Source organism: Rutilus rutilus (assembly GCF_951802725.1).
Source record: "Rutilus rutilus genome assembly, chromosome: 2".
Classification (NCBI taxonomy): Eukaryota; Metazoa; Chordata; class Actinopteri; order Cypriniformes; family Leuciscidae; genus Rutilus; species Rutilus rutilus.
In genome coordinates this window covers 22192208-22211625 of record NC_140210.1, presented here as the reverse complement: position 1 = coordinate 22211625, position 19418 = coordinate 22192208, and the positions used below count along the sequence as shown (strand labels likewise).

The window sequence follows — 19418 nt, the reverse complement described above, 5'->3', positions numbered from 1 at the left end:
TTCGATATTTTTCCTATTTAAAACTTGACTCTTCTGTAGTTACATCGTGTACTAAGACCGACGGAAAATGTAAAGTTGCGATTTTCTAGGCTGATATGGTAATGATATGACGCAGCGCCTGAAAATAGGTCTAATAGGTTAGACAAACTTAGTCCCGGTCACGTTGGAAGTTACTGAGCTGGGGACTATTTTCAGGCGCTGAGTCATATCATTACGCCTGCTGCACTCATGGTACGGCAGCAAAGTTTCTTGATTATTACGCAGGAATCAGAGTATAGTTCCTAGCCACAATCCTTTTCTATTGATGTGTGTCTCCTCATTTACAGTTATTACAGCAATTATGCAAACATGAGTTCCATCAATGGATCCAACAATACTCATAAAAGTGGCTTTATTTTGCTGTGAGATTTGAAGATCAATTGGAAAGTCAATGAACTGCCATACAGTAGAGGCCAAAAGTGAGGCAAAGGAAAATTGACAGATTCACCCTTTATTCAAATAGTATTAAAAAGGTGTAAAAGATTTTGTACGCGTATTGTGTAGTTGTGCTTGGAGTCAATTGTTTATTTGTGATAACACAATGAAACATGCCAAATTGACATTTTTTTTTAGCCAGGCTGTCAAACAAATGAACAAGAGAGGACAGTGAAATATTAATAACTGACTATGTTGTAGACAATGTATGATTTTTTTTTTCTCCTGTGAGCTTTTTAGTTTTTGAAAAAAACCTGCAGCTGTAGTTTGCCCTTTTTTCAACAATATTATTGATCTGCCTGCATTGACACCTTTGTCTGAGAACTGAACTGAGCTGAACGATGACATCACTGTTTTCTCCAGAGCGTCTGTATAATGAACTATATAGATAACTATTGATTTTTTTACAATGGAAATGAATCATCATCGAGCTTATACTTAAGCTGGACAATGACACTATTTTCTTCTAGAGCTGCTGTACAGCCAAAACTAACTTTTTTGCATTATTTTCCTGTTATAACTGTAAAGCTGCTTTGAAACAATCTGTATTGTAAAAAGTAACTTGACTTGAAATAATTTTGTCAGATAAATATCTTCACTAAGTTTATTTTTATATTCATATATTTTAAATATTTTAAAATATGAGGGAGGAACAAAATACTATTTTCCTCATATTTTGATGGTTTAAGCAAACTTGTAGGGTCATTAAAAAATAACTCCACACATCACTTTTAGCCACTACTGTATTTGGTGTGGTCAGTGCTATTAAAACCCTGCTTACTGTGGAATGAGGAGCTCAAGTCATCACTGGTGCACTGCTGCTTTTTTTCCAGTCGACAACAATGTAATTATTACTTTCATTTCATTGCTACAAAAGTGCGTGGCCTCCTCCTCTCTCCTCCTTGTTACTCATAACTAGGTTAGGAGACTTCTTCAGCTCTCTTAAATAATTTAGGAGCTGACACCTAATCTTAACACTTAGGAACCTTTATGAATCACACTTATTCTTAAGTCTAGGAATAAGAGTAAAATTATTTCATTCTTAGAATTTTGACAAACTTAAGACAAAAATGTTACACTGAGTGGCTTTATACATACGGCCCCAGGTCTTTTATTTCGAAAAACGTGGGCGTGTCAATAAATAAACCCGGAAGTTCTACGTTCTCTTTCATCGAGGCATTTGACGCGTGTAACCAAAGCAGTGAGACGACTCACCAGCATAACTGTCATTTCTGTAGCTTTTTTGCCGTGTTTTTGCACTTGGATTTAAAATGCCTCTTAATTTTGAGTTATGCCCCGGTCGCATGATCGGAGGAAACAACCCGTGTTTCATTATTGCAGAAATCGGACAGAATCATCAGGGAGACATTGAAATCGCCAAGAAAATGATCAAGATGGTTAAGGTAAGTGTATTTGTATAATCAACATCAATATAGTACATTTTTGTTAATGGCTGTAAGCCTGGAAATTAAAATAAGTGTTACGGGAATTGTTTAGTTAGTGTTTGCAATAGTTTTTAAACGTAATTCGCAGCAGTCAGTCCACGACAGTTGTTCAGGCTGCTTAATCTGATACTGGCCTGGGCATAAAATACTTGGGAAAATGATCATCCAGAATGCTTCATTTCAAATCATTCAGAATGCATCATCTCAAAACACTCCCTCACACTTTGGAAGTTTGTCGTAGAGTAGTTTAAGCGATAACTCTACATATAAAGCAGTTTAATAATAATCATAAAATATTTTACACATTATACAGGTGCTATAAACATTTAAATGAGTTCTTCTGTTACTGATTTTAGTTTCTTTTACGAAAGATACTAGTCTACTCCTTGAGTACATTCTGTAAATTCCATTCATAATGGAATTATTAAATACAAAAAAAAAAAACCAAAGTAACATTTTTAACAATACACCATATTAACAGAAATAGTTCTTTTTAGATTGAACTGGTCACTAATGCTTGACTTTTCTTATTTTTGTATAAAACCATTTAATTTTTTTCTGTCATCTTTACATTTAAGGTCTCGTTGTTTTACTTTTCTGATATTATTTTATTGTAACTATTCCTCCTCTACTAGGACTGCGGGGCGGACTGTGCGAAGTTTCAGAAGAGTGAGCTGGAGTATAAATTCAACAAGAAAGCGCTGGAGCGGCCGTACACCTCCAAACATTCCTGGGGGAAAACATACGGAGAGCACAAGCGCCACCTGGAGTTCAGTCATGAGCAGTACAGAGAGCTGCAGCGGTACGCCAGAGAACTGGGCATCTTCTTCACTGCTTCAGGAATGGACGAGGTGAGCCCAGAACGCATGCGCAAATTATTTACATATGTTTGTTTTTTGGCTTTAGGCTTACTGTTAGCTAGGAAAGAAGACACGAGCCTGCCAAACTCATCAAATAGTGATGTAATGAAATTCCAAAATGTCTTGTGTATTATTGTTACATCACGTTTGTCATGTTATGATCACAGCTGCCCCTTACTATGGTAGCGGTACCATGGTACTTTGATAGGCTATATATGGCACTAAACTATATTTGTATACCACAGCATGTACTTACCAATAATGCAGTCACATGTCAAAAAAGAAAAGAAAAATAAATATGTTAATTGTAGTGTTTCTGTCTTTAAGATGGCTGTAGAATTCCTGCACGAGCTCAATGTGCCTTTTTTCAAAGTTGGATCTGGAGACACCAACAACTTCCCCTACCTCAAGAAAACTGCGCAAAAAGGTCTCCATAGTTTTTTCTTTATTTTTTATTTTAACAGGCACGATGGACAGTCAATGACTGCCCCAGAATTAACCACAAAGCTACATTTCATCAGCTGTCCCTGGGCAGGAGAGACACATAACATAACTAAAACATTCATCAGCAATAACATATACAATAAAAATTCTCACCTAACAAAAGAAAGTACATTCCAAATAATATAGTACAAAAACATACTTTCAAAAACATTACCCTATAATGAATTTTACATCTAAAAAAAAAAAACATGAGAAAGAAAATTAGAAAAGAAAAAAACTACAGAGATTAAATAACCAGATACTAAAGCACAAGATGTTCAATGATTACATGTTTGACTCATCTTTATCCATAATTTTAAATGTAACTTAAATTGTGCAGAAGTAGGACACGTCTGATATTGGTTGGTATATTATTCGTTATTAACTGCTTTTACAGAAAAAGCTGAAAGATCAAAATCACTAACTCTAAAATGTGCTTCACAATCACCTCTTGATGAAACTCTTGTTTGTCTTGGTTCTTAGCACACAAAGAGACATCTTCATTCTTCATTGTAAACTGATATTATCACAAACAATCAATAAGATATTGTAAAATTATAAAATTGCTACTAGTTTACTACCACTCAAGGGTTCCCGTGGATCTTTAAAAAGTCTTAATTTAAGTTCATAAAAAGTCTTATTTTTATTTATGAGAGGTCTTAAGTTTTAGATGACACTTCGACTTCTAAATACTTTACCAAATTAAAACTAATTAGCATTATATGATTTTATTATGCTTTCTTTGCGGCTTTTATTTGATCGTAAACCACCCAATAATGTGTTATTATTCTAATTTAATCTAATTTGAATGTTAGAATTTTACATAAATTATGTATGCATCACTTTTTATAAAAAAAAATGCCCGTATATAGGTAAAATGCCCTTGGAAATCAATTTAAGGTGGAAAATATTGCCCCTTAATCCAAAAGTAAATTTCTGTCACTGATGTGAACTGACCGCCCCATAGAATATGAATAATATGAATGTCTTTGTGAGTCAGCTGTCCACAACAGGCCTAAACCAGATGTGTGAAAATGAAAAATACACTCAGCATTAGTGTTACCAACAAAAACCGAGATACAATTTTTTGTCAATATTGCACCCCTAATGTACAGTATTAATTTTTATTTCTTTAAAAAGGTCTTAGAACCCCTTAAATTTGACTTTAAACAGCAACCCTGCCACACATATTTAAAACCTGCATATATATATATACATATATATATATTTTTTTTAAACAGATTGATCGTTTTATTCAGCTGATGCATTAAATTGATCAAAAGTTACAGTAAAGAGATTTATATGCTAATTCATGTATATTACATTTTCTCAATACTTATTATGAAACAAATTTAACTTCTGATGCTTGTGTGTGTTCAGGACGTCCTATGGTTGTATCCAGTGGGATGCAGTCCATGGAGACCATGCGGCGCGTTTACAAGACCGTGAAGGAACACAACCAAAACTTCTGTATCCTGCAGTGCACAAGCGCATATCCACTGGAACCTGAGGACGTCAACCTGCGGGTTATCACGGTAGAGAAACCTGCTCTATGTACTCTCAGAAATCCATTTTATGTTATCCAAGTACAGCGCATGTGTATCAACATCAAAATCATTATGGTCTTCATTTCATGACCTACCTGAAAGTTTAAAACCTTACATTACATAATTATATCATTAGCTAAATTAAACATTATATAATTATGATTAGATAAATGAATCTTGCATAACCATAAAGTAAAATTATGTATTATTTTGAACTTTTTTTCCAACCTATAGGAATATCAAAAAGAATTTCCTGACATTCCCATTGGTTACTCGGGCCATGAAAGCGGGATCAGCATCACAGTGGGGGCAGTTGCATTGGGAGCAAAGGTCGTGGAGCGGCACGTGACCTTGGACAAGTCCTGGAAGGGCAGCGATCATGAGGCATCTCTGGTGCCGGAAGAGCTGGCAGACCTGGTGCGATCCATCCGCACTGTGGAGAGAGCTTTGGGCACTGGGCTGAAACGCATGCTGCCCTGTGAGGTGCCATGCCATGATAAGGTACAATAAGAACCAGTTTGAATACATTCCCTTTTCATTTTATGTCTACATGTTAATTAGTGGCGTTACGAGGCAAGCATAACTATTACTATTGCTCAGAATTTAATTATTATATTATATAATTTTTTTAATAGTATTGACCTTAACAATTATGCTACTTCAGTGTCAATTTAGTATTAATTATTCACTATTATAATATTTAATCACTTTTTACTTTAATAATTTAGTTGTATTTTGTCATTTTTATTAAATATTCTATTTAGCTTTCATTTAATTTTATTTCAAGGTACACCATGTAACTTTTTTTTTTTTTTTTGTACAAAATTAACAAAATTCATCAATAATTCTTCCAAAATGATTTTTTGTCTTACTCTGATTCACTATGATAAACCTGTCATAGGTGTTTATTACACGGCTCTGTGGAATACTTGATTCTGATTGGTCAATTGCGCCATCCAGCGGTATGTTATTCCCAGATAACAATTGCTAAAAAACAGATAACGCAGGCTCATCTGGGATACGGAAGTCAGCAGCGCTAAACGCTTGCTAGGAACGTTTTTTCTTCGTGGAAGTTTAGCATTTGGTGAGCTAATAAAATATTAAAACTATATTTTGTGTACAGTTATTTAATTATGCCATCCAGTATCATGGACTCGCTCTCTCTTGTTTTATACAAACGCAGCCGCTGCCATTTTGTGACTGTTTTGTACACTGTTGGATTATAAGGCACGATTTTAAAACAGTTTAATCTGAAATCAATATCTCTTATCTCCATAATTATTTATGTGGCGAAATGCTGTGTAATAAGCGGTATGACTGTACCGTATCTCTTAAATGTCCGTCTAGGTTGAACTTGCTGCGCCAGCAACTGCTCTCTCCGTGGAGGCTTTGCATTTAAAGAACTTAATATTTAAACTCAGATCAATATTTCGTGTCTAATTATTTACTTATGGCCTTGTAATAAGCGGAATAATGTACATCCAGGCGGTTGTTATCTCAGAATGATGACGGAAAACGTGACGGATGGTTTTCGCGAGAAGTTGCGTACATGCATCACTCGCCCGTGTGTGTCTCATCATATCTGTAAATAGAGAAAAGTTGCTCTGGCTACTTTGACGGGTGTATGGTGTGGTTGTCTTAGAGGTTAGTTGTCACAACGAGCGAGAAAAGGTTGACACTGAGCATGCTAAATCTCGAACCTCCGGAGAATCACCCGTTTTAAATGAACGCTGAACAGAGGAGAGTCTGCTGGCAAAAAGAGAAAAAACGCGACAGCTCATAATAAAACAAGAATCAACATTGGCTTGGCTTTTCGGAGATGTCGAGAACTGAGGGATTTGAAATGTTGTAAAAGCGAAGTGGAGATGGCGTTTTTATTACTCAACGGTTGAGTAAGATATTTTATTGAATGATAAATTGCCATAGATAGCTCTCTAACAGAGTTCATTGCAAAGCATTATCTACTGTGAAGAGTCATTTCATTATGGGTTGTTGTAGCTCTGGAGTTTATTTTCAAGGAAGTACCATGTCTATTAATGGGTAATGGGTAAAGCTACTGTAACGTCTTCAGCTAGTCAGCTTGAGATCCTTTCCATCTAAACTGGTTGTATCTCTTAAGTCAGGTAGAGAATGTTTTATGAGCAGTATGATAATCTCTCTCTCTTTTTTTAGTTATGAGAAAGAACCATATTCATCTGCACAGTCACGCAGAGCCGAAAAGTTACATAGTGTACCTTTCAGTTTTAGTTTGAGTAATTTTAGTACTTTTAGTACAACTTATTTTATTTTAGTTTCTATTTCTAACTTATTTCATTTTAATTTAGTTTTTCATTAAAATATTTTATCTCAGATTTATTTCAATTAACAAAAACTGTTTTAAAGTTTTTTTCTTAGTTTTATTTCTTGATAACTAACAGCACTTTGTTACACATATGATGCCTCAAATCATGTGACTTGTTGAGGAAATGTGTGCTATTAGCACTCTCTCTGTCTCTGTGTTATTTTTCACATTCCTCTTTACCCCCTACTCCAACTCCATCAGTTTTTTACAATTCCATTCTCTTTCCTTCTAATGTTGCATTCCTGGTCTTGCCCCATTTCCTCCTGTCTTAACTTTTCTTCCGTTTTACCATCAAATGCATCTGTTTGCTACCCATATGCCTCCTTTCATTCTTAACTTTGCTTCCTCTGAAAGGTTTTTTTTTTTTTTTTTTTTTTTTTTTTTAACGTCAGTGGGATGTTATGTTATGTTTTGAACAGCACAATCACATTGTCTTCAAGTAATCTGCTCTGTCAGAACATTCCTGTAATTCTTCTTCTCCACCTTTCACTCGTTTCTAGCTCGGGAAGTCTGTGGTTGCACAGACCGCCATCCCGAAAGGTACAGAACTAACCCTTGACATGCTGGCTGTGAAAGTAGCTGAACCCAAGGGTGTAGCTCCAGAAGACATCTTCCAGCTGGTGGGGAAGAAAGTGACGAAAGATTTCGAGGAGGACGAGAGCGTCACTGAGGATGCAGTCGACAACTATAGCAAAAAAGCCAAAGCTTGAGGAAAACTGTCTCTGCATGTGATTCTTGATCAGACTGGAAAGAAATTTAAGTTTCAGCCCAAATAAAATGCATTATACAAGAAGTTAAATTGGCTCTATGTTTTGTCTGTCAGGCAGACAAAGACAGATGCAACAATTCAACAAATGCTGTATATATGTATACCATCAGAGTCAGACCCATTTTTTTCCTGTTTATATGGGTTATTATTTGCCAAATATTGTTGAATAAATAAACAATAAAATGGAAACATGGAAATCTGTCTCTTTTTGAAAATGAATTAAAGGATAATTGTCTGACCATTTTAATTGGACATTTGCCACGGTACTACTACCATGGTTCTTCTTTGGATATATTCCATTGTAGTACCACAGTTGTCTTGGTGTACTATTTACATACCATGGTACATGAATGTGGTATTCATTTAGTAGGATAATACCACATTTAAATATATTTTAGCCCAAAATGACACACATCTTATCAATTGACCTTAAAGATCCAGCTTGAGTCTATCTTTGAGGGACACTACACTGTCAGTTTTTCCATGATAAAGCCTTTTTATATTCATTAGACTGATACGTATGCAATCCCATTTTGCTGCAACGCCCTATCAGGGCACGCTGTTGGTCACGGGATTCGCACAGCCACGGTTTAGTCATTTCATTGGTCGACGACTGAACTCCTCGTCATTTGTATGGGCAGTAGACCTGTCGATCAAAAATACACAACTCTAATTGGCTGAGCTTCGTTTCTTTCGGGTCCGTTCACTTGTAAGCACCTCCCCCGCTGACATTGGAGTCGTCGACGAGGAAGACAGTAGAGTGATTTGTGTTTTTCAGTTGCTCTCACTCTAAACACATTAAGCGAGCCATGGACGATTTTGATATGCTCAGTGCCCCTCAAGGAAGCGCAGGAAACGGTGTGGGGGCAGACGAGGACCCGGCGGCAGCATTTCTGGCCCAGCAAGAGAGTGAGATCGCGGGCATCGAGAATGACGAGGGCTTCAGCATCCTGGACAGCGGAGATGTGCCTTCATCCCTGAGCCAAGACCAGGACGGTGTGTTTACACGACAGGTCTTTTACACGACATAGACAAAAAAAAAGAGAGAAAAAAAAAGTATAATCTTATAACCGACAAAAACATCTAACGTTAAGCAAATAACTGTTTTACTCGCTCGTTAGCCAGCTAGCCTTCATTCAGAGCTCTATATGTATATGAAGTAACGGAGTGTGTGTGTGTGTGTGTGTGTGTGTAAATAATACGTGCTTTATATAGACAACACTGCCAAAGATGCATCCAAATACGTTAGCCGTTTACATGTTCTAATGGTTTACATACTGGTAGTTAAAAGAAGCAGGAAAATGGCGTTGTCTGTTGGTAACTCAGCTCTTTATGAGACTCCCTTTAGTGGACCTCGCAACGGTTTAATCGTAATTTTATTTGGCTTTAAGAAATATATATATAATTTCCTTTATGAGACACATATGTATCGTTTTTTGTTTAGATTGATTAACGTTACTCCAGTAGTGCTGATTGAATCAGCGAAATTCCGGTCCTTTTAACGCGGTTTATATTATACAATGACCTTTAGACTGAAGGCTGTGTGTGTGTGTGTGTGTGTGTGTGTGTGTGTGTGTGTGTTCAGTTCCTTTAGTCTTTATACTGGAGTGAGATATGGTTATTATATGACAGGACCACTGCTGTGTCTCGAAATCTATTGAGATGCCTATTTAGGCAGCATTTTAGGCCATCAAAGACGAATTCGAACGTTACTGAATGTTTAGAAGTAAAAATAAAAATGCTTGAATGTTCGAACGCATCGTGATCCAAGAAAACGAGTGATTCCAACGCTCATGTCCAGAAATGTTCGAAAGCGTCTATAAATGGCCAGAAATGCGCCTCTGCCATGCTCATAAATGCTTGATTCGAACGCACCTGTACTGTTAGAAATGTTCGATGCGAATTGCCTATAACAGTCAGAAATTCATTCGAACTCGCATATGATGACGAAAAAGGTTTGTTTGGAAGATTCAAAACTGTCTCTAATGCCCAAGAATAAACTGTTCTGAACTCTGACGTGAAGCAAAAAATGAATAAAAATAAAATAAATGAATGATTCCCAATGCCTTTGTACTGTAATACCCAAAAATGTTTCAAACGCACATGTGATGCCCAAAATTACATTTACGCGTTTTGTAGATGCCTTTATCCAGTACGACTTGCGTTGAATTCAAGGTATAGGCTACATTTTATTAGTCTTGGTTATTTTATTAGTCCAAGACATAGATTTCCATCACACGGATCTTAAAGCTGAATTAATCTCTAGAGCTACCTAAACTATAATTGTACCTTTTCTAATTAAATTGAATCCATACAATGACTGACTGAAATTAGTATATTTTGGAGGCCTTAGGTTAGTAAACACCGTGTTCTATGGTTATAAAATCAGTTTGCATTTTGAAATTAAATGTGCTGTTTTGGTCTTAATGTAGTTTAATTACAGTAAGGAGAATATTACCAGTCAATGTCTGGTATTCCATTTTTTACTGGCCGTTGGCTTGAATGTTTCTCTGGCCGAAAGGTTTGAATAAATGATGATGGGGATGTAGTTTCGCTGGCACAAAGGCACAATCTGACTTGGGTCTAGGATGACTGAAGACAACAGTCTTGGAAGCACAGTGCATTGTAGTGTGCAGAAAATCAGTCAGGCCTGCATACTTTCTGTTCATAAAAACTTGGGTTAAAAATTGACTTGAATGTGTTCAATATTTTGCCTCTTATTACTGCTTGTGTGTTAACGTAAGTATTGCTTAAGGAAAATGTTCAAGTGATCAAATCACTTCTAGTGAAGAGAGGTTGCATAATGTTTTTCACTGACTCAGGAAAGAAGTCAGCAAAACCAGAGACCTAGGCAGGAGGAAAACTGTATCCTGTTCATGAATTCAACACTAAAGTAAAGCTTTGTTATGGACAACACATTATTGCAAATTAACTACTGTTCCTTAAATACTCTTTTATTTGGCCGTGATATACTAAGTAACTTACATTGCATTCAATTATACATCCCCAATTAGGGATGAGTATCGTTAAGGTTTTAACGGTATTACTACTCTTACCGATACTCCTTATCGATCCGGTACTTTAACGGTATTCTTATCGGTGCTCTTTGTTATAAAAAAAGAAAAGAATTTAGAACATAATTAATATTGCTTTATATTTTGAAATGTAAAATAAATATCTATATCAAAAGAAAAAGCAATGCTTTAACAAAAACAAATAAAACATGTATGTTATGCAGAAGGGTGCAGGCTTTTGTGTTTTATTTACAGAAGACATAGGACACCAAAAACAAAGTACAAACACATGGTCAAACAAAAAAAAGTATACAATAAAACAAATATACAAATTATATACCCAGTGCTTTAATTTCAGTAATGTCTACTGACATTACTGTTCAGGAGTAATATGGGCTAAAAAGACATCTAATAAAGTCAGATTTAAAATAACACTGCATAGTTTATCATAGATAGATTAAAGCCAAAAATATTCATTCAAGAGCTGCGACTGATTTTCTGTTTGCCTTTTGTTGTTTGATTCACATTAATTGAGCAATCGTCAGCAGGTTTATTAGACTGCTGCCTCTTTAAGACCAAATGCAGATCTAATCATTATTACGCATCATATTTTCTCCCAACTATTTACGCCCATTTAAGACATAAACTGTATTTAAGTGAATAAATTGTTTAAGTGAATCTCCAAGACGGCCATTTTGACACATTTGTGTGTATATTTGATCGTTTAGATGCGCACACGAAGCCCAAAATATACATTGCTTGTCTCGTTGCGGTGTGTTTCGGAGCGCGCGCCGCATTTGGAACAATGTCTATTGCGTCAATTTTGGTACTTTTAATAGCCTTTTTATTATCAAACGCGTCCCGCAGTTTAGCAACAGTATAGACTACATTTTACAACAATCCCCGATCGTGCAGATTCTGACGTTACGTTTGGGTTTTAGAGAGAAATGACAGCGCACCGCTGTGAAGGAAAGGAAGTTGCGCTAGACAGAATGCGGCTTTAGTTTTTAATGGTTATACCTCAAATATCTTCTTTTTTATAATCATTGGAAGCCAAAATCTAAATCTAAAATAAAATTAGTTTAATATCAAAGATCTAAAGTGCAACCATTTGAATGTTTAGTTCTGTCCTCATTGTCACTCATTAAGCAGGGCTGTTGTGTTGTGCGCGCCGTGGCTCCGCGTGAAAGATCTCTCTCTCTCTCTCTCTCTCTCTCTCTCTCTCTCTCTCTCTCTCTCTCTCTCTCTCTCTCTCTCTCTCTCTCTCTCTCTCTTCTCTTTCTCTTTCTCTCTCTCTCTCTTTAGCAAAAATGCATCACAGACAAATGGTTCAATATTATTATATATAGAAGTGGCTGGCGAGATTAAATTGGCAAGATAATAATTTCTTAATAGCAATAATAAATAGCACGTGTACTTTCTTAATTTCTCCAGTACCGACAGCAGAACCGATAACGTCCGAGCTTATCGATCCAGCGGTCTTTCATAATTCAGCACCGGGGCCCGTTTAATACCTGGTTTCGGTACCCATCCCTATCCCCAATTCATGCATTCCCTGGGAATTGAACACATGACCGTGGCATTGTTAGTGCCATGCTCTACTGCTTGAGTTACAGGAAGGCTAAACAGCCTTACAATGCATTTCACTCAACAACTATACTGACGATAATTAATACAGACAAACTGTATGAAATGCATGAAAAATTGACTAGACTGTTTTAACACATCCATGTTTTTTTTTCTTTCTTTTATCTTGGCAGGAGCAGTGAATGGAGATCTGCATGGGGTAAGACCTTGAAGACTTCTTGCCTGTATTCCATCAAACGCACAATCTGTTAATATTATGATATTTGATTCAGAGTTGTCTCTTGCATGTATTTATATAGCTGCATTTTCACTGCAAAGACTGCGTTGGGTTATGTGTGGATGGACATGTGCAGATGATAGGAAATAAGACGTGCAGTCTGCATTACAACAGAACAAAAGACTAAATCTAAATCTAGACTTGCTAAAGTTTTAAACTTTTGATTCCTTTCAAGCACTGGTTTTAAATAGCTGAAAGCTTGATGTGTGTATATTTGCATAACCACTATAAAGCCAGTTTCATATTTGATGCATGAATTTCTAAGGCTTCTAAATGATCTGAAATATCTGTTGTAGACAATCTATTACATGCCTTCTGCCCTCTGATTGATCGTTCATACGTTTTTACGAAGTTAAATGCCTTTTAGTATAATTGTTAAAATGTCCATCTTCAGTTTTTGGTACGTGTCTTTTGCTGTGAAAACTTTAATGATTTTTATAAAGTAAATGTACAGTTACTTTTATATTGTTAGTAATATTTCAAGATTAACATTTACTGGACTGAACTAATTGAGGTTTATCATCCATACATAATTTTTTATGTTTAAAAGTAAATATGAAGTATGATGCAATAGGCTTGAGGAATGTTTGTATGTCTCCATAATTTATGTTTGTGATCATTATATGTATATGATCAAAACTACAAAGCTTTGATCATAAAACTAACATATTGGGAGACATTGTGACATCTGATTTTTTTTATGCATTTTATGTAATTCATCTGCTATACTGTTATAAAAATATGATTTACATTACAGTCTATCAAAATGTCATCTTACTTTTTGGCCATTTAAATATCACCAAATTGCATAGTTTTGCTCCATTTTGGCCTCTGAATTTTTTAAATGTATATTGTATATAAATACAATACGTTAAACACCCTTGCAGTTTAATGATGACTTGTTTAATACGTCAGGCTTTACTGGGTTAAATTAGCATGTGAGCTGGATAGTGAAGGCCCGTTTACCAGTCACTGTTTTTTTTTTTTATATATACATTCTCAATTCAAATATATGCAATAATTGATTTAATATAATTGACAAATCACTGATCCAAACTAAAGGAGCTGATGCACTAAAGAAGTGTATCAACTAAATGGTGTACTGTGATTTGTATGGTTCTTTGCCGTGTGTGTTTTGTAGGAGAGCAATGGTCCTTCAGACGTGTATGCGGCCATCTCCAGCGTGGATCGGTTGCAGGCTGAGCCGGAGAGCTTGAGGAAGTGGAGAGAGGAGCAGCGCGAGAGGCTGGAGGAGCTTGGTAACTTGAGCAAAGATGTAGATGTTATTCTTAAAATATTGAAACATTTCATCTAGGGCTGACTGATATTCCTCTGCTGTTTTTCAGACGCTAACTCGCGTACACAGGAGGTCGAGTGGAAGGAGAAAGCAAAACTGGAGCTGGAGGAGTGGCACCTCAGGCAGAACGAGCAGCTGGAGAAGACCAAAGTGAACAACAGGTACACGACACTGTTCGAGCAACTGAAGTCTAGAAGCGAGCCCTTTCTGTCTTTTGCTGTCTGGTTACAAAAGCACCAAAAAGTGCACCATCGTACTCGACAGCAAGGTGTATGCTGGGTCACAGTGTATACAGTATTCACTCTCATGTTATTCTAAATCTGTATGAGTGTAAAGGATTCATGAGTATTTTTGAGTGAACTATTCATATTTAAACCAGCGTAATGGTAACCATTTTGTTATTTTGTGGTGCTAATAATGTGAGAACAGTGAAGAGGCAGATTTGAGATTCTGACCTTGAATGATCATGTGACTGTGCCCATGGACACTTCTGTGTTTTGGTCACATGATCATGCCTGGTCCAATCTGAAAAAGATGCTATATCTATGATTGGCACCAGATGTTGTATTCAGCAATTAGAATAAAATAAGAAGTTCCTTGTAAAGCTCTTTCTGCTTCAGGGAAGCATCTGAATGAACTTTACAATTAGACGTGCTGAATAGGATTCAGTCCAATTTTGTATTAAAAAGAGTGAGTCAAAAGTACAATTTTCTTTTTTAGTTTCAAGTACATATGTTTTGTGCTTCCCCATTCAGTCCTAGTGAAAGTTTCAAGTATGTTTTGGTACAAATAAAAATGACGTCGTCTTAAACCTCTTTCTGTATATCTGTCCTCATTCCTTAGAATGTGAAATCGTTCTCTTAATTCCTTATTTATTTGTCCTGTTTGTCTCTGTCTTTCTCTCTTGTGTGCCGTGTTGTCCACTGTTTTGTACTTGGCCTGGTGTTAACACTGGTATGGTAACACTGCAGTGTGTTTTGACTCTGTATGAGTGTTATTTTTCTCCTTTTTACCACTCTCTCTGTTCTCTCCTGCTTCGCTGCTCTCCTCTGGGACTCCCAGGGTGCTGGATGAGGATTTCTACAAACAACCCTTCGCTGATCTGATTGGTTATGTGTATGTTGCTAAACTAACATCCTTTCTTTTCACATGCATTTCTCATGAACTCATTTTCCTGCATCTCATCTTTTTTTCATAAGCTGTTACTCTTACTCATTTCTAACCAAATACTTAGTTAACTTCATATTTAAAACCAGGGTGATTTAGTTTTTGTCAAAGACTAATTGGACAAATAATTCTGCACATTATGCATGTTGTCCATCATCTCCCCCCCCCCCCCCCCCCCCCCCCCCCATTATGGTTAAGTTACATAGCAGATTTTATATCTGTCTTACCCACTCAAGTCATTTCTTATTTGTCTTTTTTAAATTATTTTTATTTAGTTATTTTTTCATGGTCATTTATAAAAAGTATGAAAACCCATTTTTTTCTCATGTTTGTGTCATGCATTTGTCATAATGTCTGCACTTTGTTTACATTCAAGATATGATGTCTAAACATTTGTATAAATTGTGAGATTATTTAATGTTATTTTTTGTCTAACATTTATTATTAATTGAGATTTATTGATTTATACTAGCACAATTTAGTGCAGTAGTAGTGTATCTGTAATACAGCAATAGTGACTTTCTAAGCAACTACGTCTCTGGCTCGTATCAAAGCCAACCAGCCAGTAGTATAATTGCTAAAAATATAAATGTACTTATTTTGCTTATGGATTTTTTTTTTTTTATGTGTTGCCAAATTTGGCAGGATAAAGCAATTATTTCTAAATCTTACTGTTTTTGGATTTGCATATTTTTCCTTTATTCTTAAAGGTGCACTAGGTCATTTCTTTCAGTGCAATTTATAGAAATGTGTGTATTAAATATAATATTATCTATATACAGAAAAATAGCTGCTTTTATTTTGGTCACATTTTATGGTCTTATTTTGGCAAGGCTTTCAATTGATTTACATGCTAAGTTTAACCAATTCTGTTAATCTTCCTTTGGTTGGTCAGTCTCAAGACGGTCAAATATTGAGTGATTACACTTTTTAGTTTAAACCAAGATTTGGTGCACCTTTATCTCATGGCTGGTGTTTTCGGCTGGACACCTAGTTGCTTCTGTTAGATGGAGTATTGTAGAGTACGGTGTGTCTAGGTTGAGCAAAGCTGTCCCAGGCTAGAACTGTAACTGTCCTCTTAGTTCTGCAGCCCTCATATTCATCATGGACCTCTTACTGCTTCTGCCTATTCTGCAGAGCTATTGTAAACATTAGCTGCTTTTCTTTTGCTTGGTAAATGTCTCTCAACTGAAGCGCCAGTTGAGATCGCCGACCGCCGCAATCGGCGCGTACATCAATGACGGCTGCAAGCTAAGCGCACATAGAAGCACTCCTATGATGACTTGGGTTTTGAACAGTGCATGCCTGCTTTGGTCATCTGCATAAATCTCATTTCTTTTGGTTTTCTATATATCTGACTTGTGATCTGTTTCTCCTTGTTTTTCTTTTCTCTATGCACCTTTAAGCACTCACATTAACCATCCTTGCTACCGCCTAGACCAGTTAAGTAAAAAAAAAAAAAAAAAAAAGAAAAATAAAGCCAAGAAAACCAAATATGCTCAGGGAACAAACACCACTTATTGCAAAGTTATACACCAATGAATTGCTGTCTTTATTATCAACATGTTTCTGCTAAAGTTAAGATTCTAGATGTCCTTTTGTGGTGATGTGTTGGTGCACTAGTCCTGTACGTTGATGTAGTTGATTGTGACCGTGATTTACCTCATTGGCTTTCATACCCATTTTGCTGTGTATACTGTGTGATAGTGGAGAGGCTAATGCAACTCTACTGGACTGAGTCCACGGCAGCGGAAAGGGTTGGTAACGGGCCGGGAGGAAACGGGAATAGTCGAATATGGTCTCAAAAAGCTCTCCGAAGATTTTTGTTAAGAGCTCTTTAGCGTTTGGCTTGCCAGAAACTTGGTTTAGTTGCCCCATGCTCAGCAGAAGGCCCCGCTTTTGGTCACTGCCAACGCATGGCACGTTCAGCCTTTGCACAAAGATTTACTGGTTAAAATAAGCTAATTGGCCTGTCAATCGCTGCGTTGAAGGTTTATTAGCGTACATGATTCCTTGACATTCTTCTGACCACCAAGAGATGAGGAATGTCCCACAATACAAGGACTTTCAAAGTACAACAAATTGTTTTAACCAACTGAATCACTGCAAAATTTGATTGTGGCTGTTCTGGAACCTTTTCCTGCCTGTAAGATCAAGACTAGTTCTGGTAATGGTGGGTTGGGGGCATGATGCTCAAACTACCATCTGTTTTGGATGTGGTCACCTGAAGAATGTCTCTTTATGAATGTATTGTTGGATGGAAATAACCATTGTTTTTCACCTAGACACAGAGCTGCTTTGGTACACTTGCCTCTGACCTCCTAACAAAGCACCTTGCAAAACATTTCAACCATTTTTTTTTTAGAAGCACCTTTTGGTGAACAAGTTTTCAAAACCTGTGTTGAGTTTGCATTTATGTCAACTACAAAGTCAATTAATGATTTTTAGCCACATTTCTTAGCCAATAAGATATCACAGTTCTCGAGGCATTAATGGAGGTCAGCGGTTGTGTCCTTAAGCGGGACGTGTCTGAGAGTGTTTTCCGGTTTCTGTCCGAAGCTGATTGTGGTTTCTCGTCGGCAGGGCGGCTGAGGAAGCCATGGTGTCGGAGCTTGACGAGAACAGCCCTGGCACGGAATGGGAGCGCGTGGCGCGCCTTTGTGATTTCAATCCCAAGTCCAGCAAGCAGGCCAAGGACGTCTCCCGCATGCGCTCAGTCCTCATCTCCCTGAAACAGACCCCTCTCGTCCGCTAAGCTCCGCCCCTGGAGACCTCAAAACCACAAGTCCCAGCAGCCATTGGGTTTCACGACATTGATTCCTTTGTGGTCCCATCCTAATGGCTTGGAGCTCAATTTCCATATATAAATTGTCTATATTATATTATTACATAATATGATATAGGTATATCTATATATTCCATCTATAAATATATACATATATATAACAATGTTCAGATTGTTTTTATTTTTGGTGTCTATTTTAAGGACCAAACTTCATGTTAATTTTTCCATGTAGACACAGTGTGTGGCATTGAGACACTATCTATGCATTGCCTTCCTAATATGTTTCGGGAATATAGTACTAATTGTCTTGTGTATGTTGTATACAGATGGTGGATCTATCCTGTGTGTGTAACTCTGTACATAAAGACTGGTCCTCTACACTTCATTGTAAGATTATGGCAAAAGTTGTTGATGAACAGAGCTGTGCCCCAGTAAATGTCACCTCATGTTGTCCATTTTGTTTCAGTATGATTAAACACATTTGAAATGTTAAGTGTTTGTATTATTTGGGTGGGCCAAAAATATCACCAATGTACTTACCTAAAAGTTTGCCAAAATTCTGGTGTATTTAGCTCAATTTAATGGATTCAATTAATAATTCTAAATCTAAATATTTTGTAGGGATGAAATAAATATGAATGGGTCATGGAATTATTGAAAATGAATTCAGGTTTGGATTGAATTACGCTTATACCATGGTTACTATACCACAACTTTAAACATTATTCAAATGTTTTATTTTCAAGACATTTGTCAGGCTCTTGTCTGCTGACATACTTTTAACATTTTCACCTCGGTACTGAGAAATGTATGGCCACAAAATAACTCAATGATAAACTTTTGTAATGACTTACTGTAGTTTCTCATGAGATGTCATAATTATGAGTGTTTATTATACGGCATTTTTAATGAGAAATGTTATTTGTGGCTATGAGAATTTTTGTAGTATAATGTTAAATCTTTATTAAGAAAGTGTTTAATTCGATTTTTTTCTACATTTTAATATAGTAACTCAAAAGTTTCTTATGACTTACAGAATATTTTTTTTACTCAACTGGTGAAAACAGGCCTCCATGATTAAAGTAAAGATTTAAAAAATATATATTTTCACTATTTTTTTTTACTATTTTCTTTTTACTTTGCTTGACAAAAGCAGAACTAGATTTTATTTCAATGACTTTTGAAAAAAAAAAAAAAAAAAAACTATTTAATGAAAGAAAGCACACTTTGAAAATTAGGATACATATGCAGGTTTTGTTTTAAATCAGTGTGTATCATTTGATTTAAATCATTGCCTCCCTGGAGGTTTGCGCTGCGGTAGGCTGCAAGGGTCTTTGAAATAATCTTGTCTTTGAATAAATAATAAAGTGAT

General features: G+C 36.3%; 2 protein-coding genes across 6 annotated transcripts; both read left to right on the top strand.

Annotated features, from left to right (window-relative positions):
• Nucleotides 1-1592: 1592 nt before the first annotated feature.
• nansa (N-acetylneuraminic acid synthase a) lies at nucleotides 1593-8113 on the top strand. Its single transcript, XM_084403035.1, has 6 exons — nucleotides 1593-1877; nucleotides 2555-2770; nucleotides 3107-3206; nucleotides 4643-4797; nucleotides 5044-5310; nucleotides 7651-8113. Exons 1-6 carry the CDS (start codon nucleotides 1746-1748, stop codon nucleotides 7858-7860), a joined length of 1080 nt encoding a protein of 359 aa, XP_084259161.1. The 5' UTR covers nucleotides 1593-1745; the 3' UTR covers nucleotides 7861-8113.
• A 465-nt stretch (nucleotides 8114-8578) lies between these two features.
• On the top strand, nucleotides 8579-18539 carry clta (clathrin, light chain A). Of its 5 annotated transcripts, none has more exons than XM_084396098.1 (7): nucleotides 8579-8915; nucleotides 12694-12719; nucleotides 13939-14056; nucleotides 14144-14255; nucleotides 15157-15210; nucleotides 16668-16703; nucleotides 17845-18539. In XM_084396098.1, the coding sequence occupies exons 1-7, from the start codon at nucleotides 8729-8731 to the stop codon at nucleotides 18014-18016; spliced, it is 705 nt and encodes a 234-aa protein (XP_084252224.1). In that variant the 5' UTR covers nucleotides 8579-8728; the 3' UTR covers nucleotides 18017-18539. The 5 variants fall into 5 exon arrangements, with proteins under 5 accessions (XP_084252224.1, XP_084252226.1, XP_084252227.1 ...); XM_084396099.1 differs by having other exon boundaries at nucleotides 8622-8915; nucleotides 12700-12719; nucleotides 17845-18165; XM_084396100.1 differs by lacking the exon at nucleotides 16668-16703 and having other exon boundaries at nucleotides 17845-18165.
• The last annotated feature ends 879 nt before the right edge of the window (nucleotides 18540-19418 follow it).